The 24,444-nt window shown below is 37.6% G+C and overlaps 1 protein-coding gene across 1 annotated transcript in view; it reads right to left on the reverse strand.

Moving 5' to 3' along the window:
• Positions 1-5,287: 5,287 nt before the first annotated feature.
• ESCO2 (establishment of sister chromatid cohesion N-acetyltransferase 2) overlaps positions 5,288-24,444 on the reverse strand; it is a 32,555-nt gene continuing 13,398 nt past the window's right edge. The window contains exons 5-10 of the mRNA XM_036751855.1: positions 14,397-14,544; positions 12,808-12,939; positions 10,429-10,518; positions 9,833-9,976; positions 7,323-7,504; positions 5,288-6,273 (exon numbers count right to left, since the gene is read on the reverse strand). Of these exons, the coding sequence (XP_036607750.1) occupies positions 6,141-6,273; positions 7,323-7,504; positions 9,833-9,976; positions 10,429-10,518; positions 12,808-12,939; positions 14,397-14,544 (829 nt within the window). The 3' untranslated portion in view covers positions 5,288-6,140. The remainder of the gene's footprint in view (positions 6,274-7,322; positions 7,505-9,832; positions 9,977-10,428; positions 10,519-12,807; positions 12,940-14,396; positions 14,545-24,444) is intronic.

Below are 24,444 nucleotides of genomic sequence, written 5' to 3' on the forward strand. Positions count from 1 at the left end.
TGTTTTTTTTTTGCCCATTCTTCTAGCCTAAATTTTGACCTTCAACTTAATGTTAGGGCTGGGCTCTGCAACACTTCTGGAGGGAAGATCTAGGGCAGTCCTGTAGCTGCTTTCTTGAGGTATTGAATGTTGTATTATTCCAGGATCTCAGGTTCAAGCAGGGGACCTGCAAACTTCCAGAGTTCCCAAAGTTATGTGATTAAGGTAAAATCTGATTGCTTGTATTCCAAGGAAACCCTTTATAAGAAACTCCCCATGTACATCAAAATATTTTTGGCAGCACTTTTTGTGATAGCAAAAATTTGGAAATAAAGAGATGCCCATCAATTGGGGAATGGCTAAACAAATTGTGTTATGTGAATGTAATGGAATAGTACCCCACCCCTTTGAAGAAGTGGGAGATCCATGGATGTAGTATGTTGAGAGAGAAGGGGAAGGAAATTAACTTATATAGTGCCTACTATGTGCCAGGCACTGTGTTAAGTGCTTTATAAAAATCTCATTTTATCCTCACAACCCTGAGAGACTGGTGCTGTTATATCCACATTTTACAGTCAAGGAAACTGAAGTACAGAGAAATTAAGTGATTTGCTCAGGGTCATACAGCCTGGATTTGAAGGCTGGATTTGAAGTCAGGTCTTCTTGACTCTAGGCCCAGAACTCTATCCACTGCACCACCAGATACCTCACATTGAACATATTTTCAGATTTTTTCTTTGTAATTTAAGAAATAAAAAGCTATCTATAACATAGTACAATAAAAGATGATTGCACATGAAACTGCAAATCTACCATTGCTATTCCTTTTAAATATACAACATTATCATGTAAATTTTTTTCTTCCCTTCCCCCCCTCAGATAGCTACCACCAGGCCCAAATATATATGCACAATTATTCATCAGTGTTTTTTCTAGATGTATACAGCATCTTTCTTCATATGTCCTTTATAGTCCCACATACTTCTTAAAACAATGTTCCCTTGGTTCTGTTCATTTTGCTCTTCCTTATTTCGTACAAGCTCTTCCATATTTTTCTAAAATCACTAAGCTCATCATTTCTTACAGCACAGTAGTATTCCACCACTATCATATACCACAACTCATTCAGCCATTCCCCAATGGGTGGCCATCCCTCAATTTCCAATTCTTTGTCATCACAAAGGGAGCTGCTATAAACATTTTAGAACATACAGACTCTTTTCCTTTTTCCCTAATTGTCTTTGGAAATAAATGGAGTAGTGGTATTGCTGGGTTAAAGGGTTTAGGTACTTGAATAACTCTTTGGGCATAATTCCAAATTGCTCTCCAAAATGGTTGGATCATTTCATAACTCTACCAACAATGAATTAGTGTCCCAGTTTTTCCACATCCCCTCCAACATTTGCCACTTTCCCCTTCTGTCATTTGAGCCAGTCTGGTAGGTTATATCATAGAAGGGATTATTTAGGGGGCTGGACTAGATGGGGTACTTTCAACTTTGAAATTTTCTGAAGAGCATATAAGATTCTGTGACAGGTGCCATACCAATCAAACTACCAAAAAATTATTTTACTGAGCTGGACAAAATAATAACAAAATTCATCTGGAAAAACAAGAGGTCTAGAATATCTAGGGTATTAATGAAAAGAAATGCTAGAGAAGGTGGCCTTGCCATACCAGATATTAAACTGTACTACAGAGCAGCAGTCATCAAAACTGCCTGGTACTGGTTAAGAAATAGGGGTGTGGATCAGTGGAATAGGATAGGTACACAAGTAGGAGAAATCAACAAGTTTAGCAATCTACTCTTTGATAAACCCAAAGAGGCCAGCTTCTGGGCTAATAATTCACTATTTCACAAAAACTGTTGGGAAAATTGGAAAATGGTAGGGCAGAAACTGGGCATAGACCAATATCTCACACCATACACCAAAATAAAGTCAAAATGGGTTCATGATTTAGGAGTAAAATCTGATACTATAAGTAATTTGGGAAAGCAAGGAATAGTTTACTTATCAGATTTATGGAAAAGTAAAGAATTCATGACCCAACAAGAGATAGAGAGCATTACAAAATGCAAAATAGATAATTTTGATTATGTTAAATTGAAAGGTTTTTGTACAAAAAAAGCCAATGCAACAAGAATTAGGAGGGAAGCAGAAAATTGGGAGAAAATCTTTGCAACTAGTTTCTCTGATAAAGGCCTCATTTCTAAAATATACAGGGAACTGAGCCAAATATATAGGAATACAAGCCACTCCCCAATTGAGAAATGGTCAAAGGATATGAACAGGCAGTTTTCAGAGGAAGAAATTAAAGCTATCTATAGGCATATGAAAAAATGCTCTTGATCACTACTGATTAGAGAAATGCAAATCAAAACAACTCTTAGATACCACATCTCTCCAGTCAGATTGGCTAAAATAACAAAACAGGAGGATGACAAATGCTGGAGAGGATGTGGGAAAATTGGAACATTGCTACATTGCTGGTGGAGTTGTGAGCTGATCCAGCCATTTTGGAGAGCAATTTGGAACTATGCCCAAAGGGCTATAAAAATGTTCATACCCTTTGACCCAGCAATACCACTTCTAGGGTTGTATCCCAAAGAAATCACACAAGTGGGAAAAGGACCCATATGTACAAGGATATTTATAGCGGCTCTTTTTGTGGTAGCCAAGAAATGGAAATCAAAGGGATGCCCATCAGTTGGGGAATGGCTGAACAAGCTGTGGTATATGAAGGTAATGGAATACTATTGTGCCATAAGAAATGGGGATGATACGGACTTCATAACAATCTGGAAAAACCTACACGATATAATGCTGAGTGAGCGGAGCAGAGCCAGGAGAACATTGTACACAACCACAGATATATGGATTCTGTGAGGACCAACCCTGACATACTTTGCTCTTCTCAGCAACGTAAGGTGCAAGGACAACTCCAGGGGACTCACGATGGAGAATGGTATCTTCATCCTGAGAAAGAACTGTGAAGTTTGAATGCAGATTGAGGCACACTTCATGCTCGCCTTTTTTCTTCTCTTTTGTTTTTGTTTTTGGGTTTGTTTTTTTTTGGTTCTGTCTCTTCTTTCTCAGGATTCACTCCATTGGTCATAATTCTTCTCCACAACTTGACTAGTGTATAAATTAATTCAATGCGAAGTTATACATGGTAGTTATATGAGATTCCATGCCGTCTTGGGGAGGGAGGGGAGAAAATTTGAATCTCAAAATTATGTAGAACCGTGTGTTGTAAACTAAAAATAAAAAAAAATTAATTTAATTTAAAAAAAAAAGATTCTGTGACAGAATTAGGTGACCACAGAAATGATATCTCCAGGTTGTTTTAATTTGCATTTCTCCAATCAATGACTTGGAACATTTTTTTCACATGGTAAATTGTTTTCTTTTCATTGGAAAACTGCTTGTTTATATCCCTTGGCCATTTACCAATTGGGAAATGATTCATATTCTTATATGAGACTTTTATCTGATAAACTGTCTACAAATTTTTCCCCCGATTTTCTGCTTTCCTTCTGTACTACATGGCTACATTTGTTTTATTTGCACAGACCCTTTTTAATTTCATGTAACTGAAATTACCCATTTTAAACCTAACTTTGCTCTCTCGTTTATTCATAAATTGCTTGCCTATCCATAAATCTGATGTTAATAAGAAGATTTTTTTCAATATAATTGCTATGATTTTTCCTTTCTGTCTTTAAAAATAGATAGGATGGCTCTCTGGGAGGGAAGGATATTGGGGAAAACATGGTGATGTAGAAAACAAAATACATCAATAAAAATGAAAAACCTGTGTTGCAGGAATAAGATGCTTCTGCACTAGTGGCTTAGCATAGTACCTGGTACATAAGCATTACAAAAATGTCAGCTTTATTAAACATAGAAGAAAATCATATTTTGTTGTAAATCTCTATTCTGTATCTTATTTTAAAAAGATGAAATTTAACATACTTAAAAATGCATGTCTTACTCATAACTGTGAAAGACAAATGTTTCTTTTCTACTTTTTTAAAACCATCATCCTTTAATGTTAAGGTTATTTATCTATTTAGAATGTACTGTGGAATATAGTGTAAGTTATTAGTCTAAGCCCAATTTCTCAATTACTTTCTAGTAGCTTTTATCAATTTTTCCCTACGTAATTTGTTTTCCACTTTATCAGAAAAACATTGGGTTATTGAGTTTTTGTGATCTATTGTTTAACCAATACCATACGGTTTTGATGATTGCTGCTTTGTAATAGTTTGCTGTCTGGAAGTGTTACAAGCATGTATAATCAAGCTAAACAAATTCCCCATAGAACCTAAAAAAAAAATTGCCTCAATCTACACTGAATCCATCATCTATCTGGTTGTGGGTGGCAGGTTTCATCATGAGTCCTCTAGAACTGCGGCTGGTCATTGTGTTGATTAGAGGTTCCCAAGTCTTTCAAAGTTGTTTACCTTCCTGATATTGTCATTCTATAAATTGTTCAGGTTCTGCTCCCTTTATTTTGCATCAAGTCGTTCAAGTCTTCCAAGGTTTCCCTGAAGCCGTCCTCTTTGCTGCTGTCCTCTCTCTTTGATCTCTGGGGGTATTAAAGGCATAGCAGCAGTATGGCTACATCAAATTCAAGCAGGGGCATTTTTCCAAACTACTTTCAAGAATGGCTGGAGCAATTTGCTGATCCACAGTTGTATTCGGGCACTTTTTCCACAAGCCCTACATTTGTCATTTTTCTTTTTTGCCTTTGTCATTCTGAGAAATGTGCAGAACCTCAGAGTTGTTTTAATCTACATTTTTCTAATTATTCTTAGTAGAGTTTTTAAGTATTAGCTGGATGATCATTATTTATGTTGTAGAGGGGAAATCTTGCTCCAGGACAGGTTTGTGGTCCTTTTCCAACTCACCTAATTCTGTCACAGAATCTTATATGCTCTTCAGAAAATTTCAAAGTAGAAAGTACCCCATCTAGTCCAGCCCCCCTAAATAATCCCTTCTATGATATAACCAACAAATGGACTTTTGCTTGAAGAATTCTAATGAGTGGGAACCTACCACCTCCCAAACCACCCTGTTGTATTTTGGGGTTTCCAAAAAGGAGGTACATGTGATTGTTTTTTGCTTGGAGAACCCTTAAACTGCATTTTGCTCTACTCAATTAACTAAATTAACAATCATTAATCCAGTTGGAAACTTTAAAAAAATTATTTCAGATATAAGGAATTAAGTTTTTATCTTTATCCTGAAGAACATACAAAGAGCACTGGTATAACTTTAAATGATACTAATGAACCACTGTAACATCAATAAAACTTTTATTTTTAATTAAACGTATTTTGACAAGCTGTTTCTAAATAAGTGCAGAAAACACCAAAATTCACCTAGAAAAGACATAACCAGACTTATTTACACCCTTTCATCATTTCCTCTAGAGCATTATAATTCCACCTCAAGAGATACTGAAATATGAAGTCTTACAATGTACATTTCCCCAGTTTTAATTAGATGCTCAACAATTAAGGTGCATTTGAAAAATTAAAAAAAAAAGAATGGAATTTCAAGTTGTTTTAAGCTTAACGTCAATGATATTAAGTAACAATGACAAATTTATTAAAGGCAAGTAGCACAATAAAAGCTATAAAATTTTCCCTTGACTAAAACTAGCTAAGGAAAAGACAATATTCTGGAGTTAAACTTGATGAACCAATTCAACACACATTTGGTTCATTTCAGAGAAGTTTTTCAATAGCATTAAAGCATCTAAAAAGTGGCATTTTTATATTGACCTTGAAAATATTAGAGATTTGAAACATAATTTAATGAATTAACTCAATATAAAAGTTCTCTCTCAATATAACAAACTAATTTGCTCTAATCAAGTGGCTATATTGCATATTGAAAATTAATCCCTCATTGCTAGAGACTAAGTATATCGAAAACCAGATGCTTTGTCAACTACATCAAGAAGGCAAGAGAGATAATCGTTTTCTACAACCATAGCCAGCCACAAAAACGGATCGGAGAGCAAGTATCCCTATCACAAAAAGTTTTTAATAATTTGGACCTTGGGATAAATTCTTTCTCTGATTCACCAATTTAATAAACACAAAACACAAAATAGGCTTTAACATTTCTGGGTATAGCTAAACGTGTCTAACTAACAAAGTTATATACAAGGAAGTTGGGTGTGTTGCAGTATTTGGTTGCAAATAATTTCCCATCTGGTGTTGGGTCAGAAAAGGCTATTTCATCAGTACGCAGAAAGCAGCCAAACATGAAGCAATTCCTAAAATAGAGAGAAGGGAAAAAAAGATGTTAATGGAAACAACTTACATTATTTGACAAACACCAAAGGAAATTATTTCCTCAGGATCACAAAATCAATTGGAAGGCACATGAGAGACCATCTAGCCCAACCTTGATCTTTATAGAGGAATCCCCTCTACAACATCTTCATAAGGGCTTGTCTGCTTCTAGGATGTCTAGTGAGGAGGCCCCACACCCTCCCGAGAGAACCCATTGATTGTTATGTTTTCCTAGTTTTGAAGTTGGCTGAAAAGAAATAGGATTAATAGGACTATAGCAGATTGTGGGTAATCTGAAGAAATAGCTCATTGAATGTATGAGTAATTCAAACCCAAAAATATTTCAAAAAATTTTAATCTAATTTCAGCATCTTCAAGATTTATTCTTGGAGCAAAACTAACTTATTTGAATTATATATCCCTCTTGCATTATTTCAATCCTTCCTCTGTCAAAGGAACTGATAAGACAATGACCACAAATGACACAGGAGGAAGGACAAAATGAGTAGAGTCTGAATAACTCACAGAAAACATATGACGACTTCCTAACAGAACTGACTGTACTTCACTGGCCATGCAATTTTTGAGGGCTGAGGTGAAAAGGGCAGTTGGATTCATCTCCATCAATTAATACTTACTGAGGATGTCATTGGTATTATGTTAAACCTTTCCTTTTTTTCCAGGTGCAAAGCCAATTCAAATTAAATCTAGGTGTCCCTTCATTTGTAGACTGCATACATTTTAGTCAAATAGTAAAGCAAAAATAAGTATTCCTGGGGACAGGATGTGTTCCCAATTCCTGGGACTCTCTCTGTAGTTTTATTAGTAGGCTGTGCTTCACAAAGAGCACAAAGCCCATAAAAACAAACACAATCCAGTCAGGCAGCCCCTTCTCTGGTGTCCTTTGCTTAGCCCAGAGGCAGGGGCAGACCTGACTTTCATAGGCCAAGGAGTGATAGGCATGGGGAAAACTCTCCCGAATCCAACTGCATCTCCAGCCCCCTGCCAACCTCTTCTCTCCCTTCCTCACCGGACAGTATCCACCAATCGACGGGCAATGCCCTTTCTTCTCATCAGGCTAAAGACCCAGATTCGACTGATCCCACAGAGCGCTGGTTCTGGGGTGCTGGAACATTGCCAGGCTCGCTGGTTGTAAAACGTCTGCTGGTTTGGAGAGTCTGGACTAGATGGTTCAGTTAGGACACGGAAGGCCTGTGACGTATAGAAGCTTTTTTAAAGCTAACGGTGCAATGAGCGGAATATTTCTTAGAATAATAATGGTGATGATGATTATGACAATGATAACTAGCATTTATCAAGCACTTTGAGATTTGCTAAAAGCTTTACAATTTATTATCTCATTTGATTCTCATAACAATCTTGGGAGGTAGGTAGTATCACCCCCATTTTACAGATGAGGAAACCAAGGCAGAGAGAGGTTAAATGACTTGTCCAGGGTCACATGGCTAATTAAATGCCCGAGGCCAGAGCTGAACGCAGGTCTTCCTGACTCCAGCCTGGAGGTGCTCTGTCCAATGGTCCAACTGGCTGCTGCTTCATTTCTTTTTTTTGTGTGTGAAAACTAGAATGTCTAGCTATGACAAAAGCTGCTGCCTCCACTGACTATAGGAAAATGAAGTCTTATTGTTCCAATTCCTAAGTCAAATGACTTAACCTTATCAGCTAACATCTACACCAAGGCTAATGCTGATTAAAAAAAAAAAAGCTGCAGTGTTGATATAGTCCCATCGCTGAATGTTCTATGCTAAAAATAAGTTGCTTTTTCTAATTAAAAGAATCCCCTAAATAATTGTTTCTATAAAATCAGAATCCCAATTTTAATAAGGTAATACCCACTCTTCTTTCTTCTAACATTTTTCGAGAGGATAAAAAGGGAACATGGGTAAATCAACCACATTCTACTGCTTCCTTTTATCAGAAACACTAATCACCATCCAGAAATGAAAACAACCAAGCTGGGAATGTTCCCTAAAATTTTCACTGTCAAAAAGAAGTCTCTTTCTGCTCTGATCCTTTGTGACCAGGTAGGTATAGGTGTATGACATGAGGACAGAGGAGGAAGCAAAAGGACTGAAAACACAGTCTCTACTGAAAATATGCATATATAAAATAAGCATACACATAAATATGTAAAATAAGTATGTACATGAATATATGTACATATATATAATAAGAATATGAATGAATAAGTACATGAATATACACATGAACATATACTTATGTCTTAAAATATGTGTTGGTAGGCATATAGTTCTAATTAAATATTTTATTCTTCAAAGTAATAGTACATATTTTAAGGAAAAAATTGTAAATATTTTTCTTCAAATTGTGTATGTCTACATATCTACTTTGAGAAACACACTTGGAGCCCCAGGTGAGACTGGAGTGCCAAGTGGGCACTAATGGTGGATGAGAGGCCCTGAAAGAGGCTCAGCAGTCCTCACACCAGAGGTGCTGGTCCTCCTTGGAAAAGTGTGGATATAGCGAGATCAATGATTGGAAGGCCCCATGTACAGTAAAAAGGCTCACAGAGGCATTTTCAGTAGTAGGCAGAAAAGCAGACACGAGGACATGAGCACTGATCAGGGATTGGCTAAACAAACTGTGGTACATAAATGTAAGGAAAGAATTGTGTTGTAAATAATGAACTGGAAGAATACAGTGAAACAAAGGAAGACTTATACGAACCAATGGCAGGATGAAGTAAGCAGATATACACAATGACGACAATATCGTAAGTAGAAACAACAACACAAAAAGGAAACTCAAAGGTGTGTATGTTAGTGACCAAGCTTGGTCTTGGATAAAAGTTGAAAAAAAATGCAGCTTCTTCTCCTCTTTGCAGAGATGGAATGTTGTATGTGCCTTGGACTCAGCTACACCACTGCTGGGCCTATACCCCAAAGAGATTAAGAAAAGAACTAAGGTAGAGTACATTCGAGGAATGGGCAAGGCAAAAACATGAAGACAGGAGAGGAAATGCATACTCTTCTCCTTCGTGCGTTCAAGAAGCCTGGAAAAGTAGAAGCCAGGTTGTGAAAAGCTTTAAACACCAAGCAGAGGCATTTGTGTCTGAGCCTAAAAAGAAGCGGAAGTCACTAGAGTTTATTAACTAGTAGATGGATGGGGTCAAATTTGTGCTTTAGGAAAATCACTTTGGCAGCTTTGTGAGGTATGGATTATAGAAGGAGAGGCCAGAAGACCAACATAACATAATAACTAACAATGTGTGAAAAGTTTTGGTGGTAATAGATTAAGGTAATCTTCAGTACTAATAATGCCAAAGTTTAATCTGACTTTAGACAACTTTTAAAAATTTAGTTTCACAAATCATATTGCAAGGGGCCACTAAGTGATGGAGTAATGGATACAGCACGAGCCCTGAAGTCAGGAGGACCTGAGTTTGAATCTAGCCTCAGATACTAGTTGTGTGACCCTGGGCAAGCCACTTAACCCTGATTGCCTCCCCTAAATCATATTGTAAGTTTTAAAGATAAATATACATACAAATATACGTACCTGTTTGATTGGCTCAGCAATTAAACATCCAACTACTTTCTTTTCATCAGATATATAGAGGAAGGTTTTAATTTTGCTTGGACAGTTTGGGACAACTTGCTTAAATCCCAGTTCATTATCTACAAGTTCACAGACATCTTCTGCCTATGGAGAGTTGTTAGACCAAGAGAAGTCAAGTTACAATTATACTTGTTAACTACTAAAGCAGAAAAAACATGCGAGATATGTACAAAAGTGCTTCTTAGGAATAAATCACTGTGGTTTTCCTTGTCGCCACTTCTGAACGTGACAAAGCATGTAAGGGAAGGAATGACATTCTTTCCTAGCCACTTGAAAGCCCATTCTCCACAAATCATTATCTCAAATGAGAAACATTTCTTTTAAGAACTGAAAGTCTGACAAGGTAAGAAGCACAGCTAAACTCCATGGGCTTCCTTTTTTGGTTCCCTCAGTTATGTTCTACAGACCTTAGTTTAAGACTGTCATCCTTACATGTCAGTGAGCAAAAATATCATTTTACATTTAGAAAATAAAGTTGGGTTATGTTATCTTCTTGAAAAAAAGAGTAAAGGGTTTTAAAAGGTCAAATTTTGTACCTTTCGAATGGCATATTTTGGGTCACCAGGAAGTACTAATATAATTTTGCCATCCCAAAACTTTGCCACGATACGTTCTTTCTTCCAACCCTGCCAAGAGAAAATGTCTAATTAATGAAAAGCAAGATTAGTGATTATGTTTTCCATTTCACTAATAAGTTGTCAAAATGAACCACTCTGGAATTTGTACATGGTATTATCAAGAAGGCAAATGTGATTAAGCTAGGGGACTTACAAAATTAGAGATGTTTGCTGAAGTACTCACTCAAGACTTGATAAAAATCAGCAGCCCCAAGGTTCACCACTGCTGGTCCCATTCAGCACAGTCAGCTCCTAGCTCCAGTTTACTTTAATCTGGGGCATATTGTAGGCCCCCCTAAGAAAAGACTAGGGATAAGTAGACCATGCCCTCAGTTCTGAGATGGTATGCTCCACCTACCCCTCCTTGCAGCTTTTAAGTTTTTATATTCCAAAAGAAATTTGGATGGAAAAATGCTCATAGTATTTCGGGGATTATTATCATATATTCTGAAACATCTTAGGCAGTGGCTGGGAAAAACTTGTATATTTTTATTTATAAATTATTTGTTATGTATATGTTATATATTACATATTATTATATACTATTATATATTAATTATATATTATTTATTTATAAAAACTTGTCTATTTTTATTTCTAAGAGCTAAGACTCTAATTCCTATCATATACTCACATCTTGAGTTCTGCTTTCCTGCTTAAGCTTCTATGTAAGGGAGAGGCAGCTCTCTACATAGGCCTTCCATTTTATGCTAAGTTTTACCCTTTGAAAGTTACCATTATGGGTGGATTTGCCAATCTCTCCATACCACCGTGTGACCGACTTAAAAAAGAACACCACAAAGAGAACTTCCTCACACTCCCAGAGAAAATGTTCATTTTTGTCTGGAGATGCTAAAGCAGTTTTCATCTTTAACCTTTCACACAGAACCATCCCTAATATGTGGGGGAAGAGTTCAGAGTCTGGAAGAATTCTTTAACAGAGAAAAAAAGGGTAGTCCAGGAAGAGTAAGAAAAAGAGGGACACTGACAAAGTGCAGGAGAAATTACCACGGTGGGTTGGGGAGGGGTTAGAGAAGGTAAAAGCAGTATGACAGAGAACAAACAAAGGAGTAAGGGGAAAGAGGAGGGTAGAAAGTGACAATGGGAAGAAGGCAAACTGCTCTGAATTAGTAGAAAAGTGAGAAAGCCTCTGTACCAACTCAACTTTTTTTTTTTTTAAAAGAGACAATGCCAGTGGTAAATCTCCCAGTCTCTCCTACCTGTTCTGTTCTTGTGCCAGCTGGGTGAATTCCTTTTACTACAAATCCACACTGAATTTTCCATTATTCTTAGATTTTAGGGTGTTACAAGCAGAGCTTTATAAAATGCAACAAAGCAAGTCCAGATGCAAGTACCCTTTAAGAATCTTGGGGTATGCAAAGAAGTATGAGGAATGCAAAATAAAAATCTGATGTCCACCAAAACACTCAGAATGGCACTTTTTGTGTTAGCAAAGGACTAGAAATAAAGGATATGCCAACTGAGAATGGCTAAACAAACTGTGAGTACAAGAAAGTGAGGAAATATGACTGTGCTGTAAGAAGTATGATTACCAAGAATACTAAGAGGTAGGAGAAGAAAACAATGTACAGGAAAATAACAAAAACAACAAAAAATAAAGTGAATATTGTGTAATTATAATAACTAAGCTTGGCCTTTGTCACAGAGGTGGAAAACACAGCATAGGCTGTTAGACCCAGCTGATGTGCTGACATTGTGAATTGCTCCCCCCGCCCTTTTGTTATTCTTTGTTAAAAAGTCTGACTCTGAGGGAAGAGAAGGGGAGAAACAAATTTAGATATGAAGATATCAATGAAAATTTTAAAAAGAATAATGAAAAATGAAGCAAAGATTTAGGAAGAGAAACTTGAGAGCTTCATGGATTAAATTCTTCAGGAGGCCAGTAGCATGTGCTATAATGTTCAGGTGGCACCAAAGGGTCCAAGTAGATGTAATTTTGCTGGTATTTTGGATTATTCTCCATATTATTGCCGTTAGTCATGAATAACACCGATGATTATATTTCTAAAATACACTTCTACTTCACTTACCCAGCACTTATAAGTCTGGTACACTTAACTAGTCATGAAGTCAATGAATGAAGAAGCCTTGGAGTTTAAGCAAGCACCACTAAAGAGAGCCAAGAACTAATTTAGCTGATGGTTCTCAACATTTTTAATTTTTATTCTATGAACCTCTTTTGTATATATAAAAACATATTTGTAACATAATGGGCAATTATTTACTGCTTAAGGCACCATTAAGGAAGGGTGGTGGTTAAACCACCTTTTGTCTTACCACATATTTAATTCCTTCCAGGAATCTCTGGTGATAGTGGGCATGTTGTGCTTCATCCTCAGGGCTAGCCGCTGTATAGATCATGCCACAAGACTTGCATACAATGGCTCCAAAATGCTTCTGACCTGCATCCTATCATTAAAGGAAAGGAAAAAAATAGAGAATCTTTAGCTATAGAGAATTCAAAACTAAGGTCCCATGAGAATACCAAATTGTACCTTAGCTATCCATGCTTCACCACCACTTAGAAAACAGAAGGATACAAGGAAGCCAGAAAAAGGTCTAAGAAGGCATCTAAAATAAATGAAGGGATGTCATAGACAGGGATTCAGGGCACTTTGATTAAAAGATTAGGACTATGGAAGCAAGAAAGAATGTGACTGAAATTAATAAAATTATGAATTGTATTGAGAGGATGAATATGAAGTATGTATCTCAATACCTCAAGGATATATGATTTAATCATTGTAGTCCCTTGTTCTGCTGTCATAGACTCTATGTAGACGGTCTTCATTCCACAATGATTAAGTACTTAATACACACATGAACTACATTAGGCACTAGAGATGTAAAGCCAAAATAGGATGCAGACTCTGTCCTCAAGGTACTTACATTCTATTCTGAGACAGTATAGAATGGCAGAACAGTAGTTGTGGAATTGGAGGACCTGCACTTGAATCCTGTTCCACCATTTATCACTAGGGTGACTTTGGACATATCATACCCCTTCTCAAGGTTGTTTTACTTGTAAAAGGAAGGAATCCAGTCACCAGAAGATCTCTAAAGTCCCTTCCCGTTCTGAATCTATAATCCATTGATTCTACGTAGATACAGATATATCCATACAATGCCAAGCCTCCAAAATGAATGATCTTCTCTGAACTTAACTTGTCCTATTCCAATGGATCATTAGAGCATAGAATTCTGGGAGGCTCTTCTAATAAAGTATGAGCTCTGCAGGTCCTATCAAATTGGAAAGACCTTAAATAATGGCTCAGGGATTGACTAACGTACATATTTCATATAGGTTAATCTGTCAACCTGAGGGCCAACCTGGATAGTCTTGGGAGTTACTATATTCACTTGTGCTTTACATAGCAGTCTTTGTTTCAAAAGATTACATAAGATATAAAAAGATACAAGACTAAAATTCAGCAGTGAAGACAGATAAGCTCATAGTTGATCGAGCCATTGAGGAAAGTTAGGAGTGTTCAAGATGACTGATTTCAATTAGTGTCATGACAGACATCTGCCACATTTTCCAATAAACTGTTCTTTGTCAGAGGCAGAATTCTGTGATTACAGTATGGCATTTCTTGTGTCCTTATTAAATCTGACTGGTAAATAGAATCCTTCACTCAATGTCAGAATTTGGTTATCAATGTTCCACTGAAATACTGTTATGATTTCTTGTAAAACAACATAAACAGGCACATAAGACATGTGCTTTATCCACAAAGCTCATATAACCATTAGATTATAACAAAAATGGACACTCTATTGAGTAAACATAGTGTGAAGTATATTATGCCAAAACAGAGTGGACTACTTATTCTCTGGACTGAGGACTACAGTTTGAATTTACTCACAATAATGAACTGGTCTTTCAACTCTTTGTTTAATTCTCTGCTGTTTTTGTTAGCCTTCTGTGCTTGGAGCTCTTTCAAGACATTTGAAGACTCACGAATAGTTGTGCCAGATCCTAAAGATGGTGGTTCTTCCAGGAAAGCTAAAGAACTTAGAACACAAACACATCCACATGAGCTTCAGTTTTATTTAACATTATGTGATTTTATAAGATAATTAAAATGTCAGGGATAAAATACTGGAGATAGGAAAATGGATCCATAAATCTCCTAGCTCCCCCTCCCCCTGCCAGATGGGCTATAGGGAGGAGAGTATGGCCCTCCCATTCCCAGTCCAGTGCGCTGTCCCTCCCAGCCCTTCTCCCTAGCAGGGCCCCCCACCCTCCAAATGCTTTTGTCTCTCCCGCCTCTCCTCATGTCTAGGGATCATTCAAATCATTCTGGGGCATGACTGTATACATTGACCAAGTATAAATTACAGCTGTTGCAGCTTTTTGTTATCATTTTGTAAGGATCTATACAGATAAAATCTGTCTATTTAATTTTGCCCTGGCATTTTTCCTGACGGTTGACAGCAGCACCTTTTACTATGTTGACTGTTTTTTTTTGTTTGTTTTTTATTGGAGGGTGGGTGGGTGGGTAGATACATTGTTTTTTTGTTATTGTTATTCCCCCCAGTCTTGAGATTAGGGCTCTTGTTTCTGGAAGTTTCAGAGGAAATAAATGTTTCAAAGAAAAAAAAAGAAAAAAGAAAATTAGAATGTCAGAATAAAAATTCAAAATGAAGAAAAATTAGTAATGTATGTACACTGGTGACTGGTAGTTGAAAACAGATCACATTCTTTGGCTTTATCAATGCAAAAAGCAGCATTTTCCAACCTCTGTATTATCATGCTTTGAGGCACTATTAAGATACCCCTACTGTGGTCACAGGAAGCCAATGATCTTTAATTTCTAAACTGTCAGCACACTCTTACAAAAAATAAAATTCTACAGGGCAATGCCAACTTCTTGGATTCTTTCTACTTCCTGATCCCCAACTATCTTCTAAGTGTGGGCAGTGCCTACACTTCTGTCCTTTGCTCTTCAATCTTTATACTTCCTGCCTCTTCCTAACTTCAATATGCACGACTCCAAAAGCTGCACTTGCTGGCTAGTTTCCCACCTCTCGGTGGTTATAGGGCATTGTCCTTGACATGGACAAATCTAGAACTAAATTAAGGCACTTGTGCTCTCTAGGCCAAGTTTGAAAATAGAAGACCTTCATGTTACTGGTTCTATATATGAAGCTGAGACCTTACTGCCACAAATGGGCATCAAAAAATAAAGACCTGAGTGCTGGAGACAGCAGTGCTTTAGGAAAACCAGTCTCTTCATCTCTCTCCTCCTTCTATATCCAAAATGGTTCCCCTTGCCAATCTCTCTCTGATGGGGTGCCACTTTTAGTTTCCTCAGCTAGAAACTTTGGAATGAGGTTTGAAAACTTTTCTTCTTTACCTCTTATCCATACTATTACATGTATCTCTCTTCTTTTCCATTTCCATTGCTTCTGCTCTAATATAGACTTTTATCATGCCATACTTCTAATAGCAGAATAGCCATGGGCTTTTCACTCAGCATCAGTTCATTTAAGTCTTTCCAGGTTTTTCTGAAGTTGGCCTGCTCCTCATTTCCTACTGCACAATAGTATTCCATCACAGTCACATAACAAAACTTGTCTAGTCATTCCCTCAATTTCTAATTCTTTGCCACCACAAAAAGAGCTGCTATAAATATTTTTATATATATGGGTCCCTTTCCCATTTTTATGATCTCTTTTGGATAAAGACCTATAAGTGGCATTGCTGGGTCAAAAGGTATGCACACAGACTAATTTTTCTTAATAATAATTTCAATACGTTATTTTTTTTTTGAAGAACACAATCATCCCTGATAGCCTCCTGCTTTAAGTCCAAATTCACCTCCTTGGATATCGAACCCTTAATTAGAATCTGCTTTACCTGTTCAACCTTATTTCTCCTACTCAACCCCTGAAATGATCAATATTAATCCTGTATCATTTTCTTATTGACCCTATTTATAATTAATTGCTTTTGTCCTGTAACTTCTTGTCATGATTCTCAGCGGCTGAACTTGGTTCAGAATTGAGCTGGTCTGTAATTGACTAAGTTTAAAAATTAAGCTCTCCTGTAAATCGTTAATCTATTCTTGCCTCAAGGAATTTAGCTGACCTTGGGGGATGTGTAGATACAACAGAATCAGTCTAATATCTTTACACCACGAAGCTAGCCTTCAAGGATGTCTAGTTTGTTGTCCAGAAGGTCTGGGTGCCATATTGTACCCGGACTCAAGCAATAAACACTTCTTTGTCACAAAGAAGGAGGGGCATTGTTGCTAGACCCATTTACCAAAATCCGACCAATCATGTTGTTCCCTGAGGCTCAGTTCTGTAACCAAATCATGCTGTCCTCAACCCTATGATGTTACCTAACTTGTTCTGTACTCCCCAAAACTTATAAAAGGGGAGCTGTCTGTTGGCCAAGGCCTTTGGTATGAATATAGTTCAATCCATTGGCCCTTTATTGACAGGCAGTATGCCCCTGTTAATAAATATTATCTTGCATGGAGGATTGTCTCAGTTTATCCTTTTGTTAAATTTCTCCTGCGACACCCATAGGATCTCTGTAGAGCAGTGTCTTCACTGTTTCCCAGGGTGGTACAGTGGGAAGAGTGCTAGGTTTGTAGTCAGAGGATGTGGGTCCAAATCCCATCCCTGCGACTACTTGTGCAATTGTAGTCCCTTCACCTCTCTGGGCCTTAGTTTCCTCATCTGTAAAGTGAGGGTGTTGAACTAGATGACCTCTGACTTTCCTCTGAGCTGTAAGTTTATGATCGTATAAATATCATTACTCATTCCCACCTCTGTGCTTTCATTAATTCTATGTCTCTTGTCAGAAATGGTTTTTTGCATCCATTTGCTGATCTCACAGTTTCACAGTTCCTCTATGAAATCTTCTGTCACCTTCCAATGGACACTGATTGTTTCTTTCTTTGAACTCTACCTCTTTGTACAACCAATACCATGTAATTTGGCATGTCATTGTAATCAATTAATTTCATAAATGCTAATTAATCTAATTTTCCCACTGGATTTTAAGTTCCTTAAAGAAGAATGACTGGAGGGGCAGAGCCAAGATGGCAGTTGGAAAGCAGGGACTTGCTTAAGGTGTCCCCTAAATCCCTCCAAACACCTCTAAAAAATGGCTCTGAACAAATTCTAGAGCTGCAGAACCCACGAAATAACTAAGGAAGCAGGTCTCCAGCCCAGGATGACCTGGATGGTCGCTGGGAAGAGTCTATTGCACGGTGCTGGGAGCCAAGCGCAGCCCAGCATGGACCGTGCCAGGACAGACCAGACTGGGAGTCGACTGGAGCAGGCCTTAGGGCTGTGAATCATTGAGCTGTGGCAGTTACCAGACTTCTTAACCCACAAACACCAAAGACCACGGAGCAGGATAGTGGGTAAACTGCTAGATCGGGTTGGAGAACAGTCCAGCTACCAGCCCTGGGGGTGGCGGAGGTGGTGTGGCAGTGGAGCTCTAGTGTCAGCTGCTTCCAGACTCGCTGGCTCACACAGTGGGAGGAATCAAGTGGCACAGCAGAGCGGGAGTGCAGGGCTTGCTTTGCCCTGCTTGGATCTGAGTCGCAATCCTCGTTGGTGGTCCTTGGGGGAGGAGGAGCACTGCTGTGGCAGAGTTTGCGGTGACAGTGGAGTAGAAGTAGCTCTGAAAATAGCAGCACAGCCCCTAAAGCTTGGGACAAAGTACTCTCTACTCTACAAGTAGTCATACCCTGATAAAAAGCTCAAAGTTGAAGTAGTTGGCTAGGAACATGGGTAGGCAGTGAAAAAGAATGCAGACTCAGACTCAAAAATCTTTTTTTGGTGACAAAGAAGACCAAAACATACAGCCAGAAGAAGTCAACAAAGTCAAAGAGCCTCCCAGAAAAATATGAATTGGTCTCAGGCCATGGAAGAGCTCAAAAAGGACTTGGAAAAGCAAGTTGGAGAAGTAGAGGAAAAATTGGGAAGAAAAATGAGTGATGCAAGAAAATCATGAAAAACAAGTCAATGACTTGCTAAAGGAGAACCCCAAAAAAACACTGAAGAAAATAACACCTTAAAAAATAGACTAACTCAAATGGCAAAAGAGCTCCAAAAAGCCAATGAGGAGAAGAATGCCTTGAAATGCAGAATTAGCCAAATGGAAAAGGAGCTCCAAAAAACCACTGAAGAAAACATCACCTTAAAAATTAGATTGGAGCAAGGAGAAGCTAGTGACTTTATGAGAAATCAAGGTATTATAAAACAGAACCAAAGGAATGAAAAAATGGAAGACAAGGTGAAATATCTCATTGGAAAAACCACTGACCTGGAAAATAGATCCAGGAGAGATAATTTTAAAATTATTGGTCTACCTGAAAGCCATGATCAAAAAAAGAGCCTAGATATCATCTTTCAGGAAATTATCAAGGAAAACTTCCCTGATATTCTACAGCCAGAGGGTAAAATAGAAATTGAAAGAATCCACTGATCGCCTCTCGAAAAAGATCCCAAAAAGAAAACTCCTAGGAATATGGTCACCAAATTCCAGAGTTCCCAGTCAAGGAGAAAATACTACAAGTAGCCAGAAAGAAACAATTTGAGTATTGTGGAAACACAATCAGGATAACACAAGATCTAGCAGCTTCTACACTAAGGGATCAAAGGGCTTGGAATATAATATTCTGGAGGTCAATGAAGCTAGGATTAAAACCAAGAATCACCTACCCAGCAAAACAGTATCATGCTCCAAGGGAAAATATGGACTTTCAATAAAACAGAGGACTTTCAAGCTTTCTCAGTGAAAAGACCAGAGTTGAATAGAAAATTTGACTTTCAAACACAAGAATCAAGAGAAGCATGAAAAGGTAAACAAGAAAGAGAAATCAGGAGCAGCTAGGTGGTGCAGTGAGTAGAGCACCAGCCCTGGAGTCAGGAGGACCTGAGTTCGAATCTGTCCTTGACACATGTACTAGCTGTGTGACCTTGGGCAATCACTTAACCCCAATTGCCCAGCCCCAGCCCCCCAAAAAAGAGAAATCATAAGGGACTTACTAAAGGTGAACTGTTTTGTTTACATTCCTACATGGAAAGATGATGTGTGTAATTCAGGAGACCTTTCTCAGTATTAGGGGAGTTAAAGGGAATATACATATATAGAGAGACAGAGGGCACAGGGTGAGTTGAATATGAAGGGGTGATATCTAAAGAAATAAGATTAAATTAAAGGATGAGAGAAGAATATATTGAGAAAGGGAGAGATAGAATGGGGTAAATTATCTCACATAAAAGTAGCAATAAAAAGCAGTTTTGTTGGAAGGGAAGAGGGGGCAGGTGAGGGGGAATGAGTGAATCTTGCTCTCATCGGATCTGATCTGAGGAAGGAATGACATACACACTCAATTGGGTATCTTACCCCACAGGAAAGTAGGTGGAAGGGGATTAAAAAAGGGGGACATAGAACGTAGGGCAAATAGAGGGAGGAGGTAATCAAAAGCAAACACTTTTGAAAAGGGACAGGGTCAAGGGAGAAAATTGAATAAAAGGGGACAGGACAGGATAGAGGGAAATATAGTTAGTCTTTCACAACATGAGTATTGTGGAAGGGTTTTACATAATGATACATGTGTGGCCTATGTTGAATTGCTTGCCTTCTTAAGGACAGTGGGTGGGAAGGGAAGAGAGGAGAGAACTTGGAATTCAAAGTTTTAAAAGCAGATGCTCAAAAAAAAAGTTATTTTTGCATGCAACTGAGCAATAAGACATATAGGAATGGGGCATAGAAATCTATCCTACCCTACAAGAAAGTAAGGGGAAAGAGAATGGGGAGTGGGGTGACAGAAGAGAGGGCTGACTGGGGAATGGGGCAATCAGAATATATGCCATCTTGGAGTGTGGGGAGGGAAGAAATGGGGAGGAAATTTGTAACTCAAAATCTTGCGGAAATCAATGCTGAAAACCAAAATATTAAATAATAAAGTAATTGTTTAAAAAAAAAAAAAGAATGACCACTTGTGGTGTGCCAGAAAGTGCAACAGACTGGCAATGAAGCCATCACAAAGTATATTGGTCTAGCAATCAGGAGACTGGAATTCTAGTCTCTGTTCAAAGTCACTAGTTATGTGCCTTGGAGCAAGTTACCTTATTTCCTAAGATCTAAATATCCCAACTAGAAAATAAGGGTATTGGACCAGATGATTTTTAGACCCCTCCAGGTCTAAAATGCCATGACCCTCTGATTTCCTTTCCATTCTCCACAGTTCCTAATAAGGGACAAAAGCACACTGTATGACTACTAGTACTGATAATGATGATGATGATGATGATGATTTATATAGGGCTTTAAGGTTTGTTGCACTCTTACAAACTCATTTTACAGATTTTACAAATCTCATTTCGCACTCACAACAGTCTCTGGAAACAGATGTTGGTATTATCATTTCCATTTTACACAGGAAAAAACTGATGTAGATTGAGGTTAAGTGACTTGCCCAAAGTCACATAGCTAGTAAGTGTGAGAGGCCAGATTTGAACCTCCTGACTCCAGGTCCAGTGCTCTATGCACTGTGGTGCCACCACTGTTCTAATGGGAAGGAGAAGAGTTTCTGGAATATATTATCTGTATAATAAATCAACCAGGTACCAGAGAAACTGCGAAATTACAAAAATCATCAGCCAATTTTTTATTCCTATATTAGAAGGTAAATACCAAGTGAAACAATCAAGAATAGTCAAAAGAGAGGTATTCATGATTAGCAAGTGAATAACCATTTACAGACAGCTTTCAATCCTAAGCTGGCTTTCCTTTTATCACCAAGATGTCTCTTGGTCATCCTTTACTTGTTAACAGACTGTAGGGTCATATGGAATACAAAACACAATTAGGAATAATTGTGCAATATGTAATTCACTGCAAAATATGTCAAATAATTTATTCTAAAATTAATTGGAACTATCTTAATATAAATCAACACATCATTGTAGTTGAATATACTTAGTTTATGCAAATAGGATGACAGGATTAATGGATTTCTTCTTATTTCTAATAAAAGGACAACAAAATTAGAGGATATGAATTTAATCTCATGTTTTTTAACTGCTTCCCCACCTTTCAAGTGAGTTAACTAAGAAATATATTAGTCCCCAAATAGACACCTTAAGACAGAGAGAAAGAAAGGACCTAAATTATCTATAAATTGGCTAAACTGCCAGTTAATTATTGATATTCTAAAATTTAACTAATAATTTCCAATAAGATCAGAGGTGAAACAAGGATGTCCATTATGACCACTGTTATTCAACATGGTACTGGAAATGTTAGCTTTAGCAATAAGAGAAGAAAAAGAAATTGAAGGAACTAGAATAGGCAAAGAAGAAACAATGAAGGAATTAGAATAGGCAAAGAAGAAACTAAGTTATCACTCATTGCAGATGATATGATGATATACTTAGAGAGTCAAGTAAAAAACTACTTGAAATAATAAACAACTTTAGCAAAGTTGCAGGATATAAAATAAACCCACGTAAATCAATTGCACTTATATATTACTAACAAAGCCCAACAGCAAAAGAGAAAGAAAGAGAAATTCCATTTAAAGTTACTGTAGACATTATAAAATATGTGGGAGCCTACCTGCCAAAACAAACCCAGGAACCATATAAACACAATTACAAAACGCTTTTCACACAAATAAAGTCAGATCTACCGTATTACTCCATGTATAAGATGTACCCTTTTCGAAAAATTTGGGGTCTAAAAACTGGGTGCGTCTTACACAGTGGTTATAGATTTTTGTACTTGCATTTCCCACTTTTTCACGCTTGTTTTTGTGCTCATAGTTGTAGATTTTTGTACTTGCATTTCCCGCTTTTTCATGCTTGCTGTCTTTGTATTCATTGTTTCGCATCTGTTACTGGTATATTAGGTTATGTTTTGCCATGTTCTGCCCAGAAATGGCTCAGAAAAGATTTTTTGTACAGTGCTGAATTCAAGTTAAAAGTGATCCAGTTTGCAAAAGTGGAAATCGTGCTGCTGAACATAAGGTTGGTCCTCCTCCAACTGAGAAAATAATCCGAGACTGGCTACATGAAGAAGAAACCCTACTGAAAATGCCACGGCTGAAGAAGGCCATGAGAGGCAAGTCAGCAAAATGGTCTGATTTAGAGAGGGAATTGAAGATATGGATTGAAGAGCAAAGGGCAATTGGAATTTCTGTGTCCACAAAGATGGTTTGGCATGAGGTGATAAGAATTGCTGATGAAAAAGAAATTACTGATTTCAAAGGAGGACACAATGGGTGCTTCAGGTTCATGAAATGGGGTACTAAGCATGCGTACATGCGCCAGACTTGACCAAAAGACGCCTGAAAGCTATGAGCAGATGAATAAAACTTGAGTTCAATAACTTTATGTAATACATTTTTTTTCCTTCAAATTTCAGGCCCCAAAATTAAGGTGCATCTTATACACGGGAGCATCTTATACGTGGGGAAATATAGTAAATAACTGGATCATTTGCTCGTGCGTAGGGTAGGCCAAGCTAATATTATAAAAATGACAATTCTACCTAAATTAATTTATTAATTCAGTACCACACTAGTCAAAATACTAACAAATTATTTTATAGAGCTAGAAAAAGTAGTGTCAAAATTCATCTGGAAGAACCAAAGGTCCAGAATATCAAGGGAATTAATGAAAAGAAATGCTAGGGAAGGTGGCCTAGCCATACCAGATATTAAATTGTATTATAAAGCAGCAATCATCAAAACTACTTGGTACTGGCTAAGAAACAGAGGGGGTAGATCAGTGGAATAGGTTAGGCACACAAGACACAGTAGTCAATGATTATGGTTTGATAAACTACTGTTTGATAAACCAGAACTCACTATTTGACAAAAACTGCTGGGAAAACCAAAATAGTATGGCAGAAACTGGGCATAGATCAACATCTGACACCATATACCAAAATAAAGTCCAAATGGGTACATGATTTAGATATAAAGGCTGATACTATAAACAAACTAGGGGAGCAAGGAATAATTTATCGGTCAGATTTATGGAGAATGGAGGAATTTATGACCAAACAAGAGATAGACAGCATCACAAAATGCAAAATGGATAATTTTGATTATGTTAAATTGAAAAATTTTTGCACAAACAAAGCCAATGCAACCAAGATTAGGAGGGAAGCAGAAAACTGGGAAACAATTTTTACAACCAGTGTCTCTGGCAAAAGCCTCATTTCTAAAATATATAAAGAACTGAGTCAAATTTATAAGAATACAAGTCATTCCCCAATTGATAAATGGTCAAAGGCAGTTTACAGAGGAAGAAATTAAAGCTTTCTATCTATAGTCATATGAAAAAATTCTCTAAACCACTCTTGATTAGAGATGCAAATCAAAACAACTCTTAGGTACCACATCACACCTATCAGATTGGCTAACATGACAAAACAGGAAAATGATAAATGTTGGAGAATATGTGGGAAAGTTGGAATACTAGTTCATTGTTGATGGAGCTGTGAGTTGATCCAACCATTCTGGAGAGCAATTTGGAACTACGCCCAAAGGGCTATAAAAATGTACACACCCTTTGACCCAGCAATACCACTTCCAGGGCTGTATCCCAAAGAGATCATAAAATGGGAAAAGGACCCACATGTACAAAAATATTTATAGCAGCTCTTTTTGTGGTGGCCAAGAACTGGAAATTGAGGGGATGCCCAACAACTGGGGAATGGTTGAACAAGCTGTGGTATATGAATGTCATGGAATACTACTGTGCTATAAGAAATGATGAGCAGGTGGACTTCAGAAAAACCTGGAAATACTTATATGAACTGATGCTGAGTGAAGTGAGCAGAACTAGAAGAACATTGTACACAATAATAGCCACAGTGTTTGATGACTGACTTTGATAGACTTGGCTCTTCTCAGCAATGCAGGCACC

The sequence above is a fragment of the Trichosurus vulpecula genome, chromosome 3, assembly GCF_011100635.1.
Source record: "Trichosurus vulpecula isolate mTriVul1 chromosome 3, mTriVul1.pri, whole genome shotgun sequence".
Lineage (NCBI taxonomy): Eukaryota > Metazoa > Chordata > Mammalia > Diprotodontia > Phalangeridae > Trichosurus > Trichosurus vulpecula.